At 52.1% G+C, this 23,225-nt stretch overlaps 1 protein-coding gene across 2 annotated transcripts in view; it reads right to left on the reverse strand.

Annotated features, from left to right (window-relative positions):
* Window positions 1–1,113: 1,113 nt before the first annotated feature.
* The window catches only part of RHOT2 (ras homolog family member T2), a 38,451-nt gene continuing 16,339 nt past the window's right edge, over window positions 1,114–23,225 (reverse strand). The window contains exons 5-19 of one of the 2 annotated variants that reach the window (XM_044433618.1): window positions 20,734–20,787; window positions 20,271–20,323; window positions 18,932–19,040; window positions 18,462–18,563; window positions 17,449–17,547; window positions 15,287–15,395; window positions 14,386–14,506; window positions 13,778–13,862; window positions 12,334–12,479; window positions 12,118–12,218; window positions 11,693–11,823; window positions 10,233–10,313; window positions 8,419–8,541; window positions 7,096–7,295; window positions 1,114–2,594 (exon numbers count right to left, since the gene is read on the reverse strand). In XM_044433618.1, the coding sequence (XP_044289553.1) occupies window positions 2,477–2,594; window positions 7,096–7,295; window positions 8,419–8,541; window positions 10,233–10,313; window positions 11,693–11,823; window positions 12,118–12,218; window positions 12,334–12,479; window positions 13,778–13,862; window positions 14,386–14,506; window positions 15,287–15,395; window positions 17,449–17,547; window positions 18,462–18,563; window positions 18,932–19,040; window positions 20,271–20,323; window positions 20,734–20,787 (1,632 nt within the window). In that variant the 3' untranslated portion in view covers window positions 1,114–2,476. Of the gene's footprint in view, window positions 2,595–7,095; window positions 7,299–8,418; window positions 8,542–10,232; window positions 10,314–11,692; window positions 11,824–12,117; window positions 12,219–12,333; window positions 12,480–13,777; window positions 13,863–14,385; window positions 14,507–15,286; window positions 15,396–17,448; window positions 17,548–18,461; window positions 18,564–18,931; window positions 19,041–20,270; window positions 20,324–20,733; window positions 20,788–23,225 lie in introns of both variants that reach the window. The other variant, XM_044433617.1, reaches the window with a different exon arrangement.

The following is a 23,225-nucleotide window of genomic DNA, read 5'->3' on the forward strand; positions in this document are numbered from 1 at the left end:
GCAGATCGCCCACGTTTCCAGGCGATGCCAGGCACCCGCACCTGGAAGAAGAGGCGCAGCAGGCCTCTTCCTGCACTGACACAGCCCTGCCTTCGGGGAACTCGACCCCCTGGGCTGGCAGGCAGCACAGGGATGGCAAAGAAGAGCTGGACACCGCCCACCAGCGCTGCTCCCTACTGACAGTGACAAGTCTGCCCTGGCCGGGGGGGGGGGGGGGGGGCATCCCGGGGGGGGGGGGCCAACCCAAAAAAGGCGGGGGGCAGTTTTGCTGAGGGGCATGAAGGGGGACAAAAAAGGGGGCACAGCCCCCCCCCCCCCCCCCCCACCAGGGCCTCCTGTCTTTTCTAGTGCCTGCCTGTCCCAAGTGCAGCTTCTGGGTATCACTGCTGCACAGCCTCAGAAGGAAATGGCAGAGGCAGGGCAGGTGGGAGAAGAGCTGCTTCCAGGGATTTGCTAGCCTGACCTTTTCATTAACACTAGTTTAAGCTCTTCTGTGGTGGGCAGCTGGGAAGGCTGGCCTTAAATCCAGTTTTAACATATCCTGAGTGAAAGTCCTTTTTCCAATCTCACAGGGGGAAGAGAGAAAAGCGGGAGGACTATTGTGTGAGGCAGGAAGCGACATGGATGCCTATATTCTCATTCCCCCCTTAAAGTGACAGGTCGACGCTCCAGGTAGGACGTGGAACTCTAATACTGAGAAGTTTGTTTCCCTGGCATTGACACAGGACACTGCAGGATGCCTGCCCGATATGCAAGCAACCATACGCAGTGGATCCTGGGGGAAAAGCTGGAATCCATCCGAGAGGCTGCCACTGTTCTGGGAATCACAGTGGCAGGGGGGAAGCCACAGTGGTGAAAGCCGCTGCTGCCCCCCTCCTGGCCCCTATGACCAGCTCCCCATGGCTCTCCTGTGTCGGGGGAAACTGACTGCATGGCTGCCTGTATCCTGGGACAAATCCGCATTCTAGAAGTGAGGCAGATGCCAAGTTTGAGATGAAAGCTGTGGGGCAGGCACCCAAGAAAAACCCCTCCCTGTCACAGAAATGGCTGAGTCCAGTGTGCGGGAACTGCTAAGGGCGATGCTGGCTTTAAAAGCCCCCCTGACCTGAGTTGCCTGCTGAGGAGCACAGAAATGCATTACTTTTATCGTATACGTATTTACACAACTATTTTAAAGCTGAAATGCTCTAAGCAGGCCTCAAGACTGGGCCTAAACCCCACAAGCAGCAGTCACACAGAGCGTTCCTGGCAGGGCAGGGGGCGACTTCTTCCTTTGGTGGTCGTGCACCTTCCAACAGGACCTGGACGCACAAACTCTGCACAGGGGAGTCTTCTGAGAGGAGGAAGAACAGGCAGGAAAAAGCATCACGTTTGTTTCCTGGTGCCAGGCTGCAGCTGAAGTCGCAAAAGCAGGGCCGGGGTGGGGAAGAGCCCAAGAATACTCTGGAAGGCCAGGGGACCTGAGCAAGTCCTCGCCACTCCACCACAAACGCCGCCTCTTCATCATTCCCCGCACGGCCTGAAGCAGAAAAAATGGCCAGTGCCTCACAGAGAAACCAGCCAGAGGGACACTGGACATTTGCCTCGGGCATCCTCCGTCGCCCTTCAGCCTGGATCAGCAGGCCTCGTCGAAGTCTTTTCTGGCCTTTGTGCACAAGGACTGTCCTGGCCTGCCCAGGACAAGGGGGGGCCATTGTGCTGCCCCCCCCCAGATGGGGACACTGGGCAAATGCACGGTGGGGTCACGGTCATACCAGGAGACATGGCACACCTCAACGACAACCCAAGTGAACTGCGCCACCGCTCCCATTTCTGGAATATCACAAGCAACAGCACGCCTGGCCAGTGACATCCCAGCCAGACCCACCACAATGCTCCTTGTTAGGAACAGTGCCCAGAAGTGTGCCAGGAACCTTTGCGCTCTCCCACGATGGTAGCAGCATGCATGGAAAACTGCCCCCTTTAGGGTTTAGCTGCCACCACCGCCGCCACCCCAGGAGCTGAATGGCGTGTCTGGCTTTCCCGAGTCTCCTCGAGGCCCATCTTGCATCTGGGCTTCCCTGCTAAAAGGAAATGCTTTGAAGACGTCCACTTCTGTCGCAAGGCTGCAACGGTGTCAGACTTTGAAGACATCCGGGAAAACATCAGGGGCCTTGGGTTGTCTTAGCAGCAGAGTGGAGTCGCGGGACACCTGGTGCACTGGTCACTGAGTGGATGCGGGGGAAGCTCTTCCTGAGTGTGGAGGGATGGAATAATGTCAGCTGGGGGACTTCGCAACTATTTCTGCTTCGCTGGTGCAATGACTGCCCCCAGAGGAGAGTAAGGGAGGGCAATGGGGGGACGTGTCTATACTGGAACCCGTGTATTCCTTCTTGTCCATTTCTTCCTGGATGTGCGACTTGCTTGGGAGAAATGAAGCTTGCTTTTCTGGAGTGACGGCAGAGGAAGCCGACCACGAGGAGGAGCCTTCCCTGCTCTATTTGTTCTTCGCCATGGCCTTGTAGAGGGTGACTCCCAGGATGGCAGCGACGGTGGCTCCCAAGGCGACCCTGGTCCAAAAGGGTGTGTGGCCCATGTCGATGTCGGTCAAATGGCTGCAGGACAAGAGAGTAACATTTCAGCCCAAAGGATGAAGCAAAAAGGGAAAGGGAGACGGCAGGCCCAGCCAAATCCCCGCTGGGGCACCAACCCGCTCCGGACACCTTACGTGACTACCAGAGAAGTCCTGCTTTTTACAATGTATATTCCTAGAAGCAGCCAGGATTACCTAGAAATAGGTTTCTGTTGGGGCCAACAACCGGGCTCAAGTGAGCTGCAGGTATGTACTGGGGCTCAGGCCCCACCTGTCTTGCACCTGACTTTGGGTGGAGGATTCATCTTTGCCATGCCTCCCATGGCGGCCAGGATGTGGCGGTGCTCAGGTGAGGTCCTCAAATGGCTGAACAAAAGCACAGCCCCAAAAGGGGGCCCACTCCAGCGCTGCTCGCACGCACAGGTCTGCCGCACCACCTCGCACCAATGCCACGTCCACAACCAGCTCCTTCGAATTTCTCTGACCCCTCCTTTGAAGTCCTGCATGCCAGTGGCCGCTATAACATGCGCCGTGCAGCAGCGGCTTCCAAAGGAGCCCAAAACTTCTTTATACAATAGCCAACGGATGCCTAGGAAACTCGCATGGCTGCACGGCATCCTGACAGCAGTGGTCTGCACGGCACCACAAAGAGAGGAGGGGCCCATTCCTGGAGCACACCCGGCTTATCCCCTGGGAATCGACAAGGACTGCCCACAGAGCATTCCCAGACGCTGTACCTCAAGACACTGCACGTGGGGCAGAGCGCTGGCAACGGCAGAGGGACTCTTGCCTCCATGTCTTGCTCATGGATTCCCGGAGGGCTCCAGCTGGTCTCTGCTGCCAGCGAGGTGCTGGCTAGACGGACTCCCACTGACCCAGCAGGGCTCTCCTTCTGTGCAGCAGCCCGAGGAGACCTGCTGTCCCGAGAAGGGTGTCCCCTCCCATTCCTCCACTCAGGGTGTGCAGGGCATTACTTAGGTAGCCAGTACAGCACTGCCCGGGGAGTTTGGGGGAGCTAAGAGGGTTACAGGCCTCCCTAAAACATCTAAGGGGGAAATGGCTGAAATAATCCAGCGAGGACTACGTGGGCGCAGAGGCTAAGTCAGCGGAGCTTTGCTACAGCTCTGACTTCTCACTTGCCTCCTTACAGCTCTTGAGGTGGACTGGAGGGCACAGGGTCAATGCCTGCTGAAACTGGGCAGATGCGGGTGGAGTGGAAGAGGACTGCAAGGGAGTCAAAACACCGGTCCAGCTAGCCCAGCACTGCCTGCCCAGCCTTTTGGCCCCCCTGCGGTGCCCAGGCAAGGGAGGGCGCCCCCTGCTCTGCTGTCCGCCACCCGCATGAGTGGGCCTTCCTCTAACTTGCTAACCTGCCTTGGGACTGAGCTAAGCCTCTGGTCCAGCTCCATTCACCCAGCACAGTCTGCTATGACTGCCACAGCGATCGAGTCTCAAGGCTTCCTACATTATTAGTGGAGATGCCGGGCTTGGAACTGGTACCTCCCGTACACAAAGAAGATGAGCTAGAGGGAGACTCCCAGTGACTGGGCGAGGATTTTACTGACTTGCACAGGTCCTGCCTCCCTCAGACTAGTGAAAGGAAGATAAATTTGCACAAAAGGCAAATGCAGAAGCTGTACTAGACCCGAGTAACTGGCACAAAGCATGAGACGTAAGCCCCTCTCTGCGGCTGATTTCAGCAGGGTTTTAGAGGGAAAGCACTTAATGCTCTCCTTTGCTCAACTGGTGGATTTGCAGACCAGTGGGCTGGGCCAGAGGTGTTGCACTGATACTTTCGATGCAGCTGCATTACTCCGAAGCTGCAAGTGACGATGTCTAAATAATTTGTAGCAGGCATCAGCCTCTAGTGATGCCTTTCTAGGTCACCTCCTCTCATTAAAGAGACCAAAATAGGCAAAAGGGAAAAGCCAGTCAACCCTAGAAAAAAGGCACAAGAAAAGCCATGCTTGCCTCTGGCACCAATTAGATGAATCCACTGCACCTTTTAAGGGTAGGAAAGCAAGGCAAGCTCTTCTAAAACTGAGAATGCATCTAGTGGGGAGTCCCAGAAGTCAGGAAAAGCTCTGCTGAAGCCAAAAATTCCCACAATACATCAAGACAGCCCAATTTACAGAATTGTCCCATGCCTCTGCCTGTCGCTGCCCCTCTGCCTTCACCTCTTGAACTGCACTGCCTGAATGGGGTGCCTCTTGGAAACTTACAGCCAAGTGAAAGTAGTGGATTATCAGAAAATCTAGCATTTCTAGTCAGAAGAAAGCGCCCCATCCTTGTAAGAATGCATAGGGAAAACTCTCCACCAATGTGACATGAGCAGCCATTCCCACCAATCCCAATCCTCTCACACCTATTTGCATGCACAATAACCAACATGCCCCAAACTGAACAAACAATCGCCAAGTTTCACTGCATATGGGAGAAGGAGAGCGGGAACAGGCATACAGGCCCCAGTGACAAATGAGTACTATGTGAAGACACAGCGGACTGATGGTGCAGGACTTGGGGTGGGGAGAGCATGAGACTGGACCCCAGGACCTGGGAAAATGTAACACAGAATGGTCAGAGGAACAGGACTGAAAGGACATGGAATCGCGCATGCAGAAAAGGAAAGGCCTTTAGAAGAGAGACAGAGGGAAGACGCGAGGATCTCAGAGATGGATCCATAGGAGGCAATCAGCTGAAGCTCTACTGAGAATGACCCCATTTCAGGTATCTGGAAGACAAGTTGCCCAAGCTGAGATATGCATGTCCAGTGAAGAAGCTGCTCCTTCAAGGAAGTGAGAGAAAACTGGGTTCTCAAAAATGCAAGGACGTTTCAGCCACACAGCCACCGCCCGCCCTTCCCCTTCTAACATGTTTGCTTTAACACGTTCCGCCTATTTTCCATTTCTAGATATATTAGCAAGATTTAAGGATAGTTGCATAAAAGAATAAAACTCTTAATGCAGGGCTGGTGACTGGCTTGCTCCCCTCTGCCCCTTTTAGAGTTTAGCTGGGAATAAACGATAGATTTCACCTGCGCCTGCTCCTTGAGATGGTTGCACTGAGGTGAGCCTCTGAGACAGCCCTCCTGCAATCTCTTGCTTTGCTTAAGTGGCTGACTAGGCCCAAGCCCCACAGGCTGTGTTGGTCCCACTGATCACAAGGTGCAGGGCAAGCAGAACAGCACCTGCGACTGGTCAAGCACCAGAGTCTAGGGAAAGTACGCGTCTGAGTTGACTGTTGCAAACATACTGCGAGGAAAGTGGCAAGCAGAACACCTCTGCTCACTTCCCACAACCGCCAGCCCTTGGAGCCTTCCTAAGAGAGCTGCAACATGGCGATGAGGCTGATGGTGGAGCCAGTGTGGTGGTGGAAGTCCTGGACTGGGTGCCCAGGAGATCCAGGTACCAGTCGTCGCTCAGCCAGGCAGTCCACTCTGGGCCAGGCTCTTCCTCTCAGCCTAACCTTCCTCACAGGGTTGTTGCCATGCAGATAAAAGGGAGCTATGCAGGCTGCCTCCAGTTCACGAGAGGAAAGAAGAAATGCATCCGCACCACCACCACCACGACATACCTTACCAGGTTATTAGAAGGATGACAGCAAAACAATGCAGACAAAATGTGCCAGACAAGTAACGGCTTGCAGCCTCTTTCAAGACTCTGCGTTATGAGACCTTCATCAGGCATTGCCTGAAAACGTGCTCCCTCTTTGGTGACATTTTGCTTCCTAGGAGGGAGGGAGGGAGGGGGCGCTTCTGGTCTGTAAGTATCACTTGGCCCAGACACCTGCTCTGTCCACAACTGAAGAGGAAGCAACAGCATCCTTCAAGGCTGGCCCTGCCAGGTGGAATTCCATTACCCGAGAAAACTCTGCCTGCAATTTTCCAATGGCATTAGAGGCCACCTTGAGGGGTTTTGGTGGGGAAGGGCTTGGGACTGTCCTTTAATTCTTGAGTTAAACAGAAATGGAATAATTTTGTGTTATTTTGTATTTTGTAAGATTTTGTATTTCACCTGCCAAAGTGTTCTTTTAATAGTATAACCCAGCCTTGAGCCTTGAAGGAAAGGGAGCGTAGAGATAGAAAAGCAGCCCAGCTCTTAGCCAGTACAGCACAGTGCTCAGAATGCTGGGCTAGGACCAAGGGGACCCAAGTTGAAGTTTCCCATCAGCTCTAAAGCTCACTATGTCAGCTTGGCCCTCCACTCTCCCAGCCTAGCTTGCCTTGCAGGGTTGCCCTGAAGAAAACCCCTGGAGGTGGGGAGAGAAAGCAAGCCAGGGCACCTCATGCAGGACGAAGGGAAGCTGGGATCTCATGTGAGATATGCAAATCACTTGTGCTGTGCCCAGGTCTAACTGGTACCCGTTCAGCAGAGGGGGTGGCTTCCCCATACAGATTTGGGGCGACAAACTGTTGGCAGCTTCACTGCTTGGCGTTTTGGGCAGCCCTAGAAGCAATCCATCCCACGCCAAGCTGCTCGCTGAGAGGAACGGAAAAGCGGGGGTGGGGGAAGGAAGGTACTGACGGGAAAGTGGCGGCTGCGGCCAGCTTGGCGTAGATGGCTGGGTTCGGAGGGCCCTGCTCGCTGCAGGTGAAGTAGAAGGGCGGCGGCAGACGGTGCTTGTAGCAGAACTCGGCCGGCGAGAGGCCGTGCTGCGGCGATGACTCCGGTAGATCTGCCTTGGAAGCCACGAAGAGGCACGGGACCTGCCCATCCATGTAGTGCTGCTACACAGGCAATGAAGAACAGCGCCGCATTACTTGAATTACCTGGGAGTGGGTGGAGGGAAGGGGCACCGGGGGGCGACACCCCTTTCCGCCCAACCCTGTTTGAATCCCTTCTCCTCCCACAAGCCAAAAGAACTCAAGACAGCTTTGCAGGAGAGGCCTGGCCACCAAAGCCCTCCTGCCCGGTGCTCCCCAGAGCGCCTGTGTTTCTCCCCCAGCCCCCGTTTCCTCCACCCGCCGATCAACTGTGGCTTCCCCACTTCTCTGCTATTCTCTCTCTGTTCTGAAATACAGCTCCTAAGACTTTGTTGCTGGCACTATGAGGCATACGTGGAAATTTGCTGAGGTTTTTTATTGTTGGCACAGCTGCTCTTGGCCTGGGCTTCTCCCCACCACAGCTTCCATCCTCAGCTCCACCCAGCACGGGGATGCAGCCCCCGGAACCGTCTCCAAGCAGAGAATGAAAGAAATTCTGCCTCATCTCTGTAAGACCACCTGGGAGAACAGGTAATGGGACAGGGGAACGTTCACACCTGGTGTCAAATTGGAATTTATTAAAATCCTTGGAATCTTTAATGAAGCCAGTGAGCCCCAAAGAAACATTAGGCTTTTTTAAAGCTATTAAAAAATATTAAAAGTGAACAGTATAAAAAGGGAGGAAAAAGTCAGAAAAGTTATTCACTCTGAGGATGCAGTGAGTCCCAAAGCAAACATTTTGTCATGCATTTACTCCAATAAAGACAAGTGGGAGCAAACTGAGGACAAAAGGCATTCATCTCTGGAACTCACTGCCATATGATTTGGGTGCCATGAGCATAAATAGCTTTAAGGAAGAGATAATACAGAAAGACTATTAAGTTGCTCTGGCTGAAAATGGAGGCCTCTGAGATTCAAGGAGGGCAGGGATGAGCAACAGGGGGTGGCTGTTCCCATCTTGCACTGCCTGCGAGTCTCCCCCACAGGAGTGCCACTGCCTGTTGCCGGCGGCTGGGCACAGCCAAAGAGCGGCCTTCTAGCACCAGTCACGCCTAAGAGACCTGTCTCCAGCCTGAGGTGACCACTTGGCTTGCCTACTGGTGAGCCAGTGTTGGAGAACATGCAGGGAGATGGCACACGTTACCTTATAAATGCTGGCACAGTAGTTGAATGACTTGTGGTCCGACACATCGTACAACAAGCAAGCAACATCGCAAGATGCATCGGATGCCTTCACGAACTCCACACCCACGTCAACCTCGTGCAGCTGGTGAGAGATGCAAGGAGGGGTCCACACAGTTTAGTAGCCATTTGTTTTAAATACATCAAGCTTTGAAAAAGGAGAACACCGATTGTCTTTGTCTAAGAAAAACAAAACCCTTCTTTCTAACCCTTCAGAAACCCTTCTGTCCAAGCGCCATCAGATAACTTAAACGTGTATCTGCTGTTTCTGTCATTCTGTGTCTCCCCGCCGGGTGCCAAAAGGGTGAGATCCTGTGACTTGCCCAAAGTCACCCATTGAGCTTTATGGTCAAGGCACAAAATGCAGGTTTCCGGAGTCCCGGTCCGGCACTCTAACCACTGTGCCACACTGGCTCCCAGCCAATGACTGGTCCCTCTCTTTCTTCTCTGATAAAAGGGTGGCTCGCTGATGGGAATGCTGCATGCACAACAGGGCTTGGGCCCACAGCGTGTTCTTGTATGGGCTCATTCCCACAATCCCTTTCTTTCAAAAAAGGGAGGCATCCTGGCAGCAACAGAGCAGCCAGTGTTTGCTGACACATGCAAGTCCGACCAGGATGGGAGAAGCCGCCACTCCTCAGGCAACTGGTTCCACTGCTGCACTGCTCTAACCATCGAGCAGCTTTTTCTGATGTCCAGCCAGCTTCTGGCCTCCTGCATTGTAAGCCCATTATTCCGTGCCCTGTCCTCCTGAGAAGAAATCCTGGCCCTGCTCTTTGCGGCAGCCTTTCAAGTACAGGCAGCCACTGAGTTGTGAACATCTGAGTTATGAACAGCCCGTACTTACAAATGAACTGCCACAAAGCCTATACATTTTTTAAAATTACTGCCACAGAGAAAGAGAGAGCAAGTGAAAGTGGGGAGAGGGAGGCCTCCAAAGTAGGCCTTCCGACATTGCACATCTGGAGAGGGAAATCTTTGCAGCATTTCCTGCAAGATGGGGAATGTGTGGCTCAACAGAAATGGAAAAGAAAAAGACCTCGGAGTAATTGTAGACAATAGGCTAAATATGAGCCAACAATGCGATGCAGCTGCCAAAAGAGCAAATGGAAGAGAAAATTACTTCCAAAGCAGGAGAAGCAGCAGTTCCTCTGTACTCCTCACTAATCAGACCTCATCTGGAATCCTGTGTCCAGTTCTGGGTACCAAGATTTAAGAAAGATGCAGAAAAATGAGAAAGGGTCCAGAGGAAGGCAACAAAAATGATCTAGGGATTAGAAACACTGCCCTGTGAGGAGAAACTGAGAGAACTGGGCATGTTCAGCCTTGAGAAGAGAAGACTGAGGGGCTTCTCAAAGGCTGTCACAAAGAGGAAGATCAGGATATCTTCTCACTGTTACCAGTGTAGGACACAGAATAATCAATTCAATTTCAGATTCCGGCTAGGAATCGGGAAAAGTGTCCTCACTGTCAGAGTAATATGACAGTAGAACCAATTGCCTAGAAAGGTTGTGGGCTCTCACATACTAGAGATATTCAAAAAGAATCTGGACAGCCATCTGAGTGAGATGGTGTAAACTGGGGTCCTAGAACAGCAGGGGTTGGACCTGATTGCCTTCCTGGGCCCCTACAACTCTCCTATTCTATGATTCTATGAATAATATGCTCAGTCATTTGTGTGGACTGAGCATCAATATTTAGATTTATTTTGGTTCAGATTACCCTAACCAAACATAAGCAATATAATGAAGCTTTTCAAAAACCAACAATACTTACAATTAAATGCTTTTCCTGCCCATTGACTTGCACAGTGTTGATTGAATAGGAGGACGCCTTGCTCTCAGACTGACTTTGGGCCTGGAAACAGAGAAGCAGGAGTACTGAGGGCCTGTGTCTCAGGAATGTCTTCCACAAAAACAGGTTTTGGAAAAGGGGACACCTGAAACCTAAGCAGAGTGACAACAGAGTCTTGAATCCCCAAGAGCGGGGACATCTTGAGAGCAGGGACAGGCAATCTGTGGTCCAAATGACTGGGCCCACAGCAGAGTGAATGGTGAGGGTTGATGGGAGTTGTAGGCCCAACCTCCAGAGTTGCTCACTCATGCTTTCGTCTGGAAAGTGTGCATTTTGTCAGGGTGATGGGCCTCAGGGGAACACTGCAGGAACGTCCCTGGGCTCCTGTGGTTTGCCAGGCGCAAGATCCATGCAAAAGTCATTCCAGTTCATTTTTGATTAAGATTTTCACAGTCCATCCCTCCCAGACCAAACACTAACTCAGAAACCATCCACATTTCATGCCTGTACTTTTTCAAGCTTTTAGTATGATTTGTGAAATAAATGAGCATGTGACAAGATGTATACACTTGGAAAATGTGCATGAAAAATGTGTACTTTCAAAAAACATACAAAGTTTGAGACAGAACTGAGGGGACTGCAACACATCTGAGTTTTATTTTTAGGCACATTCCTAACATTGACAGCCCTCTGTATGTTTCCAGATCTAATGCAGCAGTGTGGTGGTGGTGGTGGTGGGGGGGGGGGGGGGAGAGAGAGAGAGAGAGACAAAGAGACAGAGAGACAGAGAGTGCGAGCGCTGTGAGCCAGGGAACCAGGATTCAAATTTTACCGGCATGAGGGCTTCTAAGCCAGCCTTACAAATAAGCCCATTAAAATTACTACCATGTTCCAAGAATTGGGTCATGGCCTGCTGCTGATTCTACCCAAGGCAGAACACAGGCCCACTTTTATGGTACTCTGTGTCTTAATCTGGCTCTTCCTTTGCAAGATGGATTGGGGAAGGAGCATCAGGAGGCTCTGAAGTTGGAAGGAAGCGACTGCCCAAGGCATCGCTAAGTCTGCGGCAGAAGCGCTCGTCGTGGTGGCCCCGGCCTGGGGCCCAGCATCTCAGGACTGCCCTCCCCACATGGATGCCCTCTGGAAGCGTTGGACTACAACTGCCATCCGACTTCGCCAGCACGGCCAACCCATCCAGCCCCGGCTGGGGATGGTCTGCTCTGGCGTTGCACAGACTCCGCAGAAGCAAAGGCCCGCTATGAAAGAAAAAGTGAACGCCGGGAATTCTCAGAGTTCAGTGTCTCGCATTCAGAGATCCTGTCCACGGTTTTGCACAATTCCCCCTCCCCCTACTCACAACTATCTTAATATGAGGGACAAGAACAAAGAATGGTTTCCCACCCCAACTGACTGAGGCCACAGATGGAACCCTGGAGACTCACAGCCAAGTTCTTCCCGAGAAAGGCTTGCAGGAAAGCGGTCTTGCCAGCCTGCTGGGATCCAACCACTTTGCACAGGAAAACATTGCGATGAGTCTGGCCCTTTTCCAGGTCAATCCTTTTTTCCCGTGTAACTGGAGCAGAAAGAAATAGTGGGTGGGGTGAGGAGAAGGTGGAGAAATGCTGCTTAGGGCGAATCCTTTTCCTTCCTGCTGTGGCAAACAGTATGATCTCTGTTTGCTGGGAAAGAGGCAGGCACTGCTCGATTTGCAATTCCTGGAGCCCAAGGCAGGGGACGGATCCCCGTAATCCCCCCAGGCCCGTTCCGCGCCGAGTGCGAAAGTTGCCGCCCATCACCTCTTCACAGCTGAGCACAGCAGCAGGACTGGCAAGGTGATTCTAAGGGGACAGCCTGAGGGATGATGCACCTGTGACAGCATGAATCTGAGAGTCCTGGTCAGAGAAGATGGGATAGCCCAGGTAGCCCAAGTGCTCCAGGCAGCGATGGACATCCAGGTAGGCCTCCAGCCTAGGGAAAGCCAAGCGCAGAGAAGGCCGCGTGTTACAAGGATCACAGGGGGAGTGGGCAGAGTAAGCTGAATGGGTTTAAAGACGGGGGAAGGCAAAGAGGGGCGTGCGCTTACATCCACTGGCAGAGGAATCCATGCAGGGAAAGCAGGCCTTTATCAGTGGTGCATACCGTGTTGTAGAGCTCAGGTCCCCAGGGCACATAGGGGAACACACTGAAGAAGCTCTGGAGTTCAGTGGGGGAGAGGGCTCCGTCACGATCCTGCAGTCAGCAAGGGAAGACACAGGCACCCGAGTGGCCACACTCCAGAGGCACCGCAAGGCACAAGGCTGCGCTGCCCCCCCTCACAGGAAGACCCAACAAGGGGGCATCTGCAGGGCCCAGGCACTGGAACAGCGTCCCGGTCCAGGCTGCTTCCTCCCCTCCCTCACGCGAGGAGAGCGTCTGCTTTCATGGACAGCTGCCTAGAGCCAAAGAGCGGACCCGGTCCGTGGCGTGTGAGTGTGGCAGGGATAACCTCACCCCAGATACCAGCCTGTGCCCTCTCCTCTCCCGCCAGAAAGGAGGCCACTGGACTGTCAGCTGCACTGTGATCACGGAGGAAAGGGAGAGCGGGGGAGCTGCGCTGCAGTGGGCAATGGCCCCGGGGAGGATGCGCCTCTTCCCTTCCAGAAGCAGCGGTGCTAAGGCGGGCCTAGCCACCAGCCAGGGGAGGAGGGACAGCGGCAGCAGCGACAGGAGGCTGCCTCCCCGTCCACCAAGGTGGACCTGGGAGGGGGGATGGTGACCGTCAGGCTCTGGCCCCTGGCCAAAGAACCACAGGCTGGCAGACCGTGGCATCTCCATCTATACAGGGAAGATCAGCCGGGCTGCCAGTGCTGTTTGAAGAACCCGCTACTTTTGTCCTGGCCTCAGCAAATAGCTCGCCAGCAACTGCAACAGCCTGGAAGCCCCTCAGCCACAATCTACCTTCCTGTAATGCAAGGCCAGTACTTTGTGCCTTGCAGCCCTGAATGATGGAAAACAGCCTGCGGTCCTCTTCTGCGGGGCAGCCCTGGGAAAAGCCCTGTCCCATCCCATCCTCCCTCTGTCTTCTTTTCTCAAGGTTTAATATATGCAGTTTCTTCTCTCCTTCTTCACGGGACTTAATTTCTAGCTCCCCTGAACATCTTTGTTCCCCTTTTCTGAACTTGCTCCAATTGCTCCGAATCCTTCTTAAAGTGTGGCATCCAGGACCAGACTTGTATTTGAGGAGCGATCTGAGCAGTGCGGGGCAGACTGGAACAATAACTTCCCGTGACTTGGAAACGGAGCCCCAGAGGCGCTCCTGTTCCCAGGCCCCGCTAGTGGGATTGTCGAAGGCCCCTCGTTGCTCACCACTGGGAAAGGCACCACATGGGCCCCAGGCCTGTCTCACCCAGCTCTGTACTGGCCGGCGGAGGCCTTGCCCGCGCACCAAGGGCACGGGGCGCCAGCAGCCTGCCCTGCTGGGGGCGCCACAAGCAGCTTACAGTGCGCAGAGCTGAGGCAGCCCCTGGGGGGCAGTTTCACAGGCTCACCTTGTCGTGCTTCTCAAACATCCTCTGCAAGAACTGGCAGCCGAAGTGGTTGAGCTCTGTGGAGCAGCCCAGGGGCACCCGGATCCTGAAAGACAGGAAAGCAGCCTGGGTGGAGGCCGATTCTCCAGAGCGGCTGCAACGCCTGCGCACTTCCTTGTGGAGATTTCAAACCTTTTCCACGGGAGTGGGCGGAAAGAGCTGCTCTGAGCAACACACACCGTGAATCTACCCGTGGAAAGGGACCATCGGGAGCAAACATTCCTGCAGAAACTTGGGAGCACACCATGATAAGACACGACAGCCTTCTCAAAGAGGTGTGTTGAATTACAATTCTATTATCTCCGGCCAGCACAGCCCATGGTGTGCTGCCTGGGGATGATGGGGGCTGTAGTCCAGCATATTTGGAGAGACCCAGATTGCTCTAAGTAAATGGCAACTGAAAAAGAATGAAGGGACACTCAACTCCTCCACTCCCACAGACTAAACAGACAAGAAAGGCTCCCGGGAACAGTCTATTCGTGTTCAAAAGCGTGCCTTCCCATTGTCCCACAGAATCAAGCACCTCCACTTCCTGCCCCCAACTCATAAAATTCAAGAGGGCAGCATACAGTGGGCACAGATAGTCGTCCGTCAGCTCCAGCGCATCGTCATAGCCAAAGCGACGCAGGATGGTCCACGTGGTCTCGTGGCGCCCTCTCTGGATGAAGAGCGTATTGAGGAAAAGAAAGCCTGAAAGACGAGGAAGAGGCTCAGAACCGGGCACTCGGCCCAGGAGTGGGCCAGTGCAGCAGAACCGCCCAAAACGGAATATGCGCCGGCCTGCCTGCCGGGCAGCCACAGCAAAGGCCTGCCGGTTGTGCTCGCCCTCGAAGGATTCGGGCTTGGGTTGCCCCGGGAAGCGCCACTGCACTTCTCCACTGTTCATGCAAAAAGGAAGGTGTGCGCTTGTGTCTGACTGCTGTGAAGTGCGCCAGGACGACGCGCCTCCCTCTTCCCAAGTGCTTCTCCTGGGTCAGCATCCAGCCCCTGCCTTCAGGGGCAGGGCTTCACTCAGCACCAGCAGGCTGTAACGGGCAGTTCTGCAGCCTGAGTTCCCGGCCAGGAGGCGCCATGCCTGGAAGACTTTGGATGGCCACAGCCGCTTCATCCCAGCCTCAGCTGCAAATCACTTACTCAAGACCGGCTCCCTGCTCTCCATTTCTCCGGTGCATTCCTAGGCATAGCACTACTGCCCCCCTGCTGCCTTTGCTCTGCCAGTGCACCCACTCAATTCTTCGCCAAATTATTCTCCTTGAAGAACCTTTCCTCCACAGAAAGGGCTTCCCCTGGGAAAACTTTGCCCCATGCAGCATGCTGCCTGTTCCACAGGAATGCCTCTTTCACCCTTCGGGCCACGGTCCACATGGCAGGCCAGCCGAGCAGCCACAGCTTCAGAGCATGGCCCAGGGTTGCTGCACAGCTGGTCCATCTGCCAAGGAGGATTCTGAGACCACCCCAGAGCTCTCTCACCATTGAGGGTCAGGCCATTGTCCTGGACGCCATCAGTTGTGTTCTTCCAGACCACCATTTTCACGTCCTCCAGAGCCTGAGGAGCCAGAGGGTTTCCAAAGCAGGACTTCTGTCATACAAGAGGGGGAGGGGGGTCAGACAGAGGAAACAACCCCAAAGAAGGCTGCCCCACTCGGAAGGAACAAGAGACTCATGCCAGGGCGTGAAGCAAGGGGTAGGTCAGCAGCTACTGGGATGCTGTCGTACCCTGCCTTAAGCCGACGGGCAAGCAGGGTGCTGTTTGTGCCTATGCAGGATCAGTTCCTCCTGCTCTTCATTTTACCTTCACAGTCCTGTGACGTACATTGGGCCGAGAGACAGAAAAGAGTCCAGAGTCACCCAATAAGCTTCATGGCCCAGAGCAGACTAGAAGCTGGATCTCACAAGTGCCAAACACACTGTGCTGAGGAGTATCCAATGCCACATGTAGCCTGAAGTTTATTTCCTCAAACTGACAAATATACTATTGTTTTAAACATGACCCTCCAATGCAGAACAGATTTTTTTTCTTTTTTCCAGACTGCTCATTTCATTAAGCTTTTGAAACCTTTAAAAGACAGCAAAAATGAAACAGAATTTGTTACAAGCCCATGAGTATGCTTGGTAGCCTGGCAGGGCAGGTCTCCCCTGTGAATCACAGAGGCAAGAACAGATGACATGAAAAGCAGGCCAAATCCATCCTTGCCCAGAGAAACAGCCTGGAGGGTCAAGATTTATTTAAGATTTAGAGAAACAGCTGAGCACACACAAAAACCTTGCAGTTCCATTGGCAGCATAAAATGGGAATGAAAAATGTCATTTTACCCATCAGACGCAGCAATGTATTTAGTTAAAATAGGCAGAAGATTTATACAGCGAAGTTGCTGAGGAAATTTCCACTGTCACGAAGGCCTCCAGCTGCCAATTAGTTTACAACTTTGGTGGATCAGAACAAAGACCTTATAAACAGACTTGACCAAGAGGCAGCAGCTCTAATGGCTCTAAGACCTCTAAGATTTATTTAATCAATATTTTAATATGTTTTACTATTGAATTTTATTATTGTATTTTATTAACTTGCAGCCAGAGTGGGTTGTCAATTTATTTATGCTGTAAGCCATCCAGAGACATAAGTAATTGGACGGCATACAAATTTTATAAATAAATAAATAATGGTATGATCCCTTAATGTCTATTTCCAGCATTACAGGTGAGATGTTCATCTCTGAAGAGAAGCACATTTGCTTCTTTTTCATTCCTGGGAATGACACTTTAAATGAAGATGCTTATGTCATAAGCTCGGATGGTTCACCCCACAAAGCTTGTGATTCCGCAGAGACTGTTGGACAACAGTCCGTTTGAAGTGCAGTTTATTATCATGGTAGCTCAGTGACTGATAAACCACCTCAGTTGTGAAAGAAGTGAGAAAAATGCTGAATAAATTAAAATGGTCATTGAGGGGAAGTTCTTGTTGCATGGTGTCCTTTTAATCTAAGAGTCTACATCAGGGGTCCTCAAACTTTTTGAACAGAGGGCCAGCTGAAAGGCTGTGATGACTGTCACGGGCCGGTGAGGTGGGGGCGCCTGGGGGCGCGGGCCAGTGAGGTGCCTTTGGGCGTGTGCGCAGCATCAGGCACGTGCGGCAGTGGCTCGCTCGCTCGGAGATCTCCCAGTGAGTCCAAACCCATATCTGAGCGAGCAAGCCACCACCTCCCCGCCCGCCTGCGCAGCAAGCGCACACACGGGCAGCGAACAGCAGCGTGGGCCGGATGGATGGCTGGACGGCCACAGCAGGGCAGATCCGTCCCATGAGCCACAGTTTGAGGACCCACGGTCTACCTCCTGGACTGGGGCACAGGAGAGGAGATAGTGGGAAGACCAAGGGTAGGACAAAAGGTGCCTCCATGAAGAGAGTTACAACGGTGCCCAACCACCTCGCCCCAAAGCATTCTGGTTTCTGAGTCCCTAAGCGGCGACACATGCGTGCTCGCTAGCGTCACTGCAACCACAAGGACTAGGAACACCCATTCTAAAAAAACTGGCCAGGCCACCAGCTTCGGAATTAAAGGGGCAGAGCCTGAGGCTACGGCACACCTTCCCAGCGGGTCTTGCCCACCCCCAAAGCATGCCACATGGGAACATACCTGGAAATAGTTGAGCTCCTCATCACTCAGAATCTGGTTGTTATCCTGGTCAGACATATTAAAAATCCGAGTGAGTGCTCGCGTGCACGCTGGTCTCAGCTGCGGGGTGCAAAGGCAGACGAAAGGCAGGATTTATATTATTATTATTTTTTATCACCACTGTTGTCATTTCTACACTGCCCCACAGCTGAAGTTCTCTGGGCAGTGTGCAGCAATCCAAAGCAAGGAATCTGACGCAGTTTCCCAGAATCACCCAACACAGGCAGATGGGACATCAAAGCCCCTGCCTAGATTGTTTAGGACACAGCAGGAAAGCGCAGGCTTAGCAGCCAATCCTGTCTTCTTGGGGCAGGGGGCAGATGGCCCTGACTGCTTGACCCCACTCACTGATCCTGGCTTTTGGGCAGTGTTTTCTCTGCTTTAATGGCTTGAAATGCCTCTCCTAAACCTTAGCTACCAGCAGGAAGAGCTCTAAGAACATAAGAAGTGCCCGGCTGGATCAGGTCAAGGGTCCATCAGGCCCAGTTTCCTGCTCACAGAACAGCCAACCGGTGGCCTGTGGGAAACCTGCAAGCAGGGTACCAGTGCAACAGCCCTCCCCACACCGTGTCTTCCCCATATCAGGAGCTGACTCCAAACTGAATCCCCCCACTGCCTTCCTCACAGAGCTGGCTCCACTCGCAGAAAGGTTCAGGCTGCTGGGTCAGATGGTGGGAACACCTGGTGCTACTTAACTGATCTGTTCACTTGACTTGACATTGAACCCCTGGGCTGATAAAGCCATCCCCCCTCCCACTCTGAGACCCTTCCTGTTCCACAGTGTCTCCCTCCCAAAACAGGGGCAGACTGGTTCTCATCAGCCGCCTGGCATATCTTGCAGTTTGTTGGCCTTGGTAATTCAGTTAAGCTTTCCAATCCTGCCTCTTCTTCCAGTTTAGATCCAGAATCTGGGGCAGAGAAGACCTAACTGCAGACAGAATATCTAATTGCAGCTGTGGAATACAGAATCCTACCTGTTTCTCCTCTGGGTCATACAGAGGAGCTGTTGGGTGCAGGACTGCCTTCTGGGCATAGTAGAAGAGCTCAGAGATATTCTTCAAGTTCTTTGCAGAACACTGGTGCAGGCAAAGAGAGGAGGAAGAAAGAGAAGCTTACTTGGGAGAGCAGACTAGGAACGACTGAACAAGAAAAACAGCACTGGAGATGGTCCAAGACCTCCTTTGCAATGATCTGCCAAAAAAGGCTCACAGGCGACAGGCTAGGCATAATCCTAGAAGGGGAAACCTTCTGTTTAACCCATCTCGGAAGAGAATTCTGAGCTAGTGTCAGCAGAGAAGGACCACTAGGATCCTGCTTTCCCTCTGTCACAGCTGGCTACGGATGATGAGAAATGCAATCCAACCAGTCTGTAGGACACTGGGCCATGGATTACAGAACTCTCTCTACCCCGCTCCCCCCAGTCCACTCCCAACAAGCTTCCCACCTCCACACAGGTCTCAATCTCTGAGAACTGGTTCATGATGGGCAAGATGGTCTCCATGGAGCTTCCATTCTGCAGGTCCGACTTGTTTCCCACGAGGATGATGGGGATCCTAGGAATGAGGGAGAGCTTTGAAAAGGTAAAAAGGCACCGTGACTTTGGCTGGCAGGCCCTAATTCTGGCCAGTCTGGGCCAAGGCAACCAAAATTCTCTAACCAGGAAAGGGATGGGCTGAGAGATGTCAATATGTACGTAGGTTTTTTGTTTTGTTTTGTTTTTTTAAAGAAAATGTGCTCTGTGTCATTTAAGCTTGGTTCCACTGACTAATGAAGTGGTCAAATTGTTCCTGGTTTGAGTGTTAGTTCCCCTTCGAATGTGGCGGGCCATTCCTCCAGTAAACTCTCTAGGCAGAATGTGAGCATATCAGGGCAAGAGCTGGTCAGTCAAGCCTTCTTCACCCAGGCACCTAGCTCTGACTGCTTTATGAAATGCTTTAACTGGAGACGATGCGGACAGAATAAGGGGTGAGGGAAACTTTGGCCAGCTTCCATGTTAAGGCAAACTGACCTATTTATGCTTCTTGAACCAATGTGTACAACTAAAAGGCAGGTACTGCTTTTTCAGGCCTTGGAGAACCACTGAGTGTCACAGCAGAGAAGTCTTCCCCAAGTGGACGCCTGCCTGATGCATTGGACTACAACTCCCATCATCCTCCTTCAGTGTGGATGATGCTGGTTAAGGATGACAGGGATTATTTATTTATTTAAAACATTTGTATGCCGCCTAGTTGTGCCATAGCACCTCTGAGCAGCTCACAACCACAGGAAAAAACACAATAAAAACATACTAAAAACCATAACATTGAAACAACAATAAAATACAGCAAAAAATGCAAAATCAAGGTCTTATGGCAATTAGTTATTACTTTTTTTAAAGGAAGGTCTTTGCCTGGTGCTGGAAAGAAAGTAAGGAAGGCGCCAGGTGAATCTGCTTGGGGAGAAACTTCCAAAATTGCAGTCCACCACATCTGGCAGGCACCATGTAGGGGAGGCGAGAGAGAAGAATACTGGGCCTGACAGATCCAATGGTGCAGCAAAACCAGGAAGCTTCACGTCCACGAGGAAGCACTTGTTGTGGTGAATCCTTTACTGAAGGGCACCATCCAGTAAACGGCTCATCGTCACATCTGCCGTCTCTGCAGATACTGCAGCTTTGCCTACTTCTAGCATGGAATTCTACACTGTTTAGCACAGGGCAATAAATCCCCTACCAAGTAGAGAGGTATGGGAATCCAGAGGGAGAGGAAAAACACAGCTCCCTGCACTGCCGGATGTTAGGGTACCTGGAACACTTTTCCGCTCCACCATTCACCATTGGAATCCATTTGGTCCGAATCTGAACAGCCAAGCAAAAGAAGAGACAATTAAGTGGGATGGAGAAGGCTCGGCTAAATGACCTGAAAGCCTGTGCAGGGCAGGCCCCTGGAGAATCAGCAGGCTGGAAGGCACCCAAATGTCACGCAGTCCACCCCTGCACGAGCAAAGTAAGTGCCAGTCTCCCTTGCCCCCAGATAATGCATGATCCATCCACAGATGCCAGAAAACAGGAGAGTGACCCGAAACATGGTGCCTGAAGAGCACCAGAAGAGAGCCAGGACAAGTGTGCAAGCCGCAGTATTTTGCCCACACCCCTCCAGGACAGTCACCAGCAGGAGAGGGTCAGGCCACCACTCAGCGGCAAGGCCAACCTGCCTGGGAGTGGGGGAGAAGAGGGGTAGAACACAGAACGGCCACGAGAGGCTTTACCTTATCAATGGAGGTCTCATCTGTGACATCGTACACCATGCACACCACGTTGGCCTGTGGGGAACAAAGGGGTACAAGGTCCTCAGGCACATGGGGAACCTGCTGCTGCAAAGCTCTCTCCCTTGCTCTTCCAGGCTGCGGGCGGCGGGAGACAAAAGGGTGGCAGGAGCCAGCTCTTCTTGGGCTGCGCAACCATCATGGAGCACAGGAAACTGCCTCACGCTGGCTCAGAACCGTAGCCCATCAACCCCAGTATTGCAGGAACTGACTGGCAGTGGCTCTCCAGGATCCCAGGAGTTGTTCTCAGTGGCCTGGAGATGCTGGGGACTGCAAAGGGGACCTCCTGCATTCCAAGCAGAGGTGCCACACACCGAGCCGACAAAGATTGCTGCCAGGAGTCCTGTCACACTCTCATGCTCCATTAAGGCCTGTAGGTTGCGGATTGGGCTTAGGCAACTTGTGCCAACTAGTGATGCTGAATGATGGGATTTATAGGCCAAACCACTGGGAGGGCCACAAGTGGTGCACCCCACATATTGATGAGCAGGGAAATGAAGTGGTAAAACTTTTCCAGCATTGTACTGCTCCTGACCACATGCAGTGGTGGTGTCGTAAGTGGAGATTTAAATAAAACTCCCCATGCTCATGGATCACTGCCTTGTCGTGGCGAAGGGGCTTGCATAGCTCAATGAAGCTATGAGCTATGCCGTGCAGGGTCACCCAATAGAAGAGAGCTCTGACAAAATGTGATACACTGCAGGAGGAAATGGCAACCCACTCCAGTATCTTTGCCATGAAAACCCCATGGACAGTACCAAAAGGCAAACAGATATGACGCTGGAAGATGAGCCCCTCAGGTCGGAAGGTGTCCAATATGCTACTGGGGAAGAGCAGAGGGCTAGTACTAGTAGCGCCAGAAAGAATGAAGCAACTGGGTCAAAGCCGAAAGGACACTCAGTTGCAGATGTATCTGGTGGTGAAAGGAGAGTCCGATGCTGCAAAGATCTGTACTCCATAGGAACCTGGAATGTAAGATCCATGAATCAAGGCAAGCTGGATGTGGTCAAACAAGAGATGACAAGACTGAACATCGACATCTTGGGAATCAGTGAACTAAAATGGACAGGAATGGGTGAATTTAATTCAGATGACCATCAGGTATACTACTGCGGGCAAGAATCCCTCAGAAGAAATGGAGTAGCCTTCACAGTCAATAAAAGAGTAGGAAAAGCAGTACCAGGATACAATCTCCAAAATGACAGAACGATCTCAGTTTGAATCCAAGGCAAACCATTCAACATCACAATAGTCCAAATCTATGCCCCAACCACTGGTGCTGAAGAGGCTGAAGTTGACTGGTTCTATGAAGGCCTACAACACCTTCTAGAATTAACACCATAAAATGATGTCCTTATCATCATGGGGAACTGGAATGCTAAAGTAGGAAGCCAAAAGATAACCGGAATAACAGGCAAGTTTGGCCTTGGAGTACAAAATGAAGCAAAATGGTACAAAATAGTAGAATTTTGTCAAGAGAATATGATGGTCATAGCACACACTCTTTTCCAACAACCCAAGAGACAACTCTACACATGGACATCACCAGACGGTCAACACAGAAATCAGATTGACTATGTGCTCTGAAGCCAAAGATGGAGAAGCTCTATACAGTCAGTAAAAACTAGACCAGGAGCTGACTGTGGCTCAGATCATGAGCTTCTCATTGCAAAAGTTAGGCTTAAACTGAAGAAAGTAGGGAAAAGCACTAGGCCACTCAGGTATGACCTAAATCATATCCATGATGAATATACAATAGAGGTGACAAATAGATTTAAGGAATTAGATCTGATAGACAGAGTGCCTGAAGAACTATGGACGGAGGTTCACAACACTGTACAAGAGGCAGCAATTAAAGCCATCCCAAAGAAAAAGAAAAGCCATTCCAAACCAGTCAGTCCTAGAGGAGATCAACCCTGACTGCTCTTTAGAAGGCCAGATCCTGAAGATGAAACTCAAATACTTTGGCCACCTAATGAGAAGGAAGGACTCCCTGGAGAACAGCCTAATGCTGGGAACAATAGATGGCGAAAGAAGAAGGGGATGGCAGAGAATGAGGTGGTTAGATGGAGTCACTGAAGCAGTCGGCGTGAGCTTAAGTGGACTCCGGGGGATGGTGGAGAACAGGAAGGCCTGGAGGAGTGTTGTCCATGGGGTCACGCTGGGTCGGACACGACTTCGCGACTAACAACAACCCCATGCATTGAAAACCAGCATGTCGTGGTAAAGGTCAGGTCCTGGTCTTCAACAGAAAAATAGCCTATGGGCAGGGTGTTCTTTCATTCAGCAGAACTCAGCAGTCAAGCTACTGCTGCTGTTTGTAGTTCCAGGCCTATAGTGGGAACAGAGGAAACATTTGACTATGCCCCGATAAATGACAGGATAGGAGAGGGGGCCAAATCCAAAGAAAGGGCATGAGCACATCCTGGATGAAA

This window comes from Varanus komodoensis, unplaced genomic scaffold, assembly GCF_004798865.1.
Source record: "Varanus komodoensis strain SLA01 unplaced genomic scaffold, ASM479886v1 scaffold26, whole genome shotgun sequence".
NCBI lineage: Eukaryota > Metazoa > Chordata > Lepidosauria > Squamata > Varanidae > Varanus > Varanus komodoensis.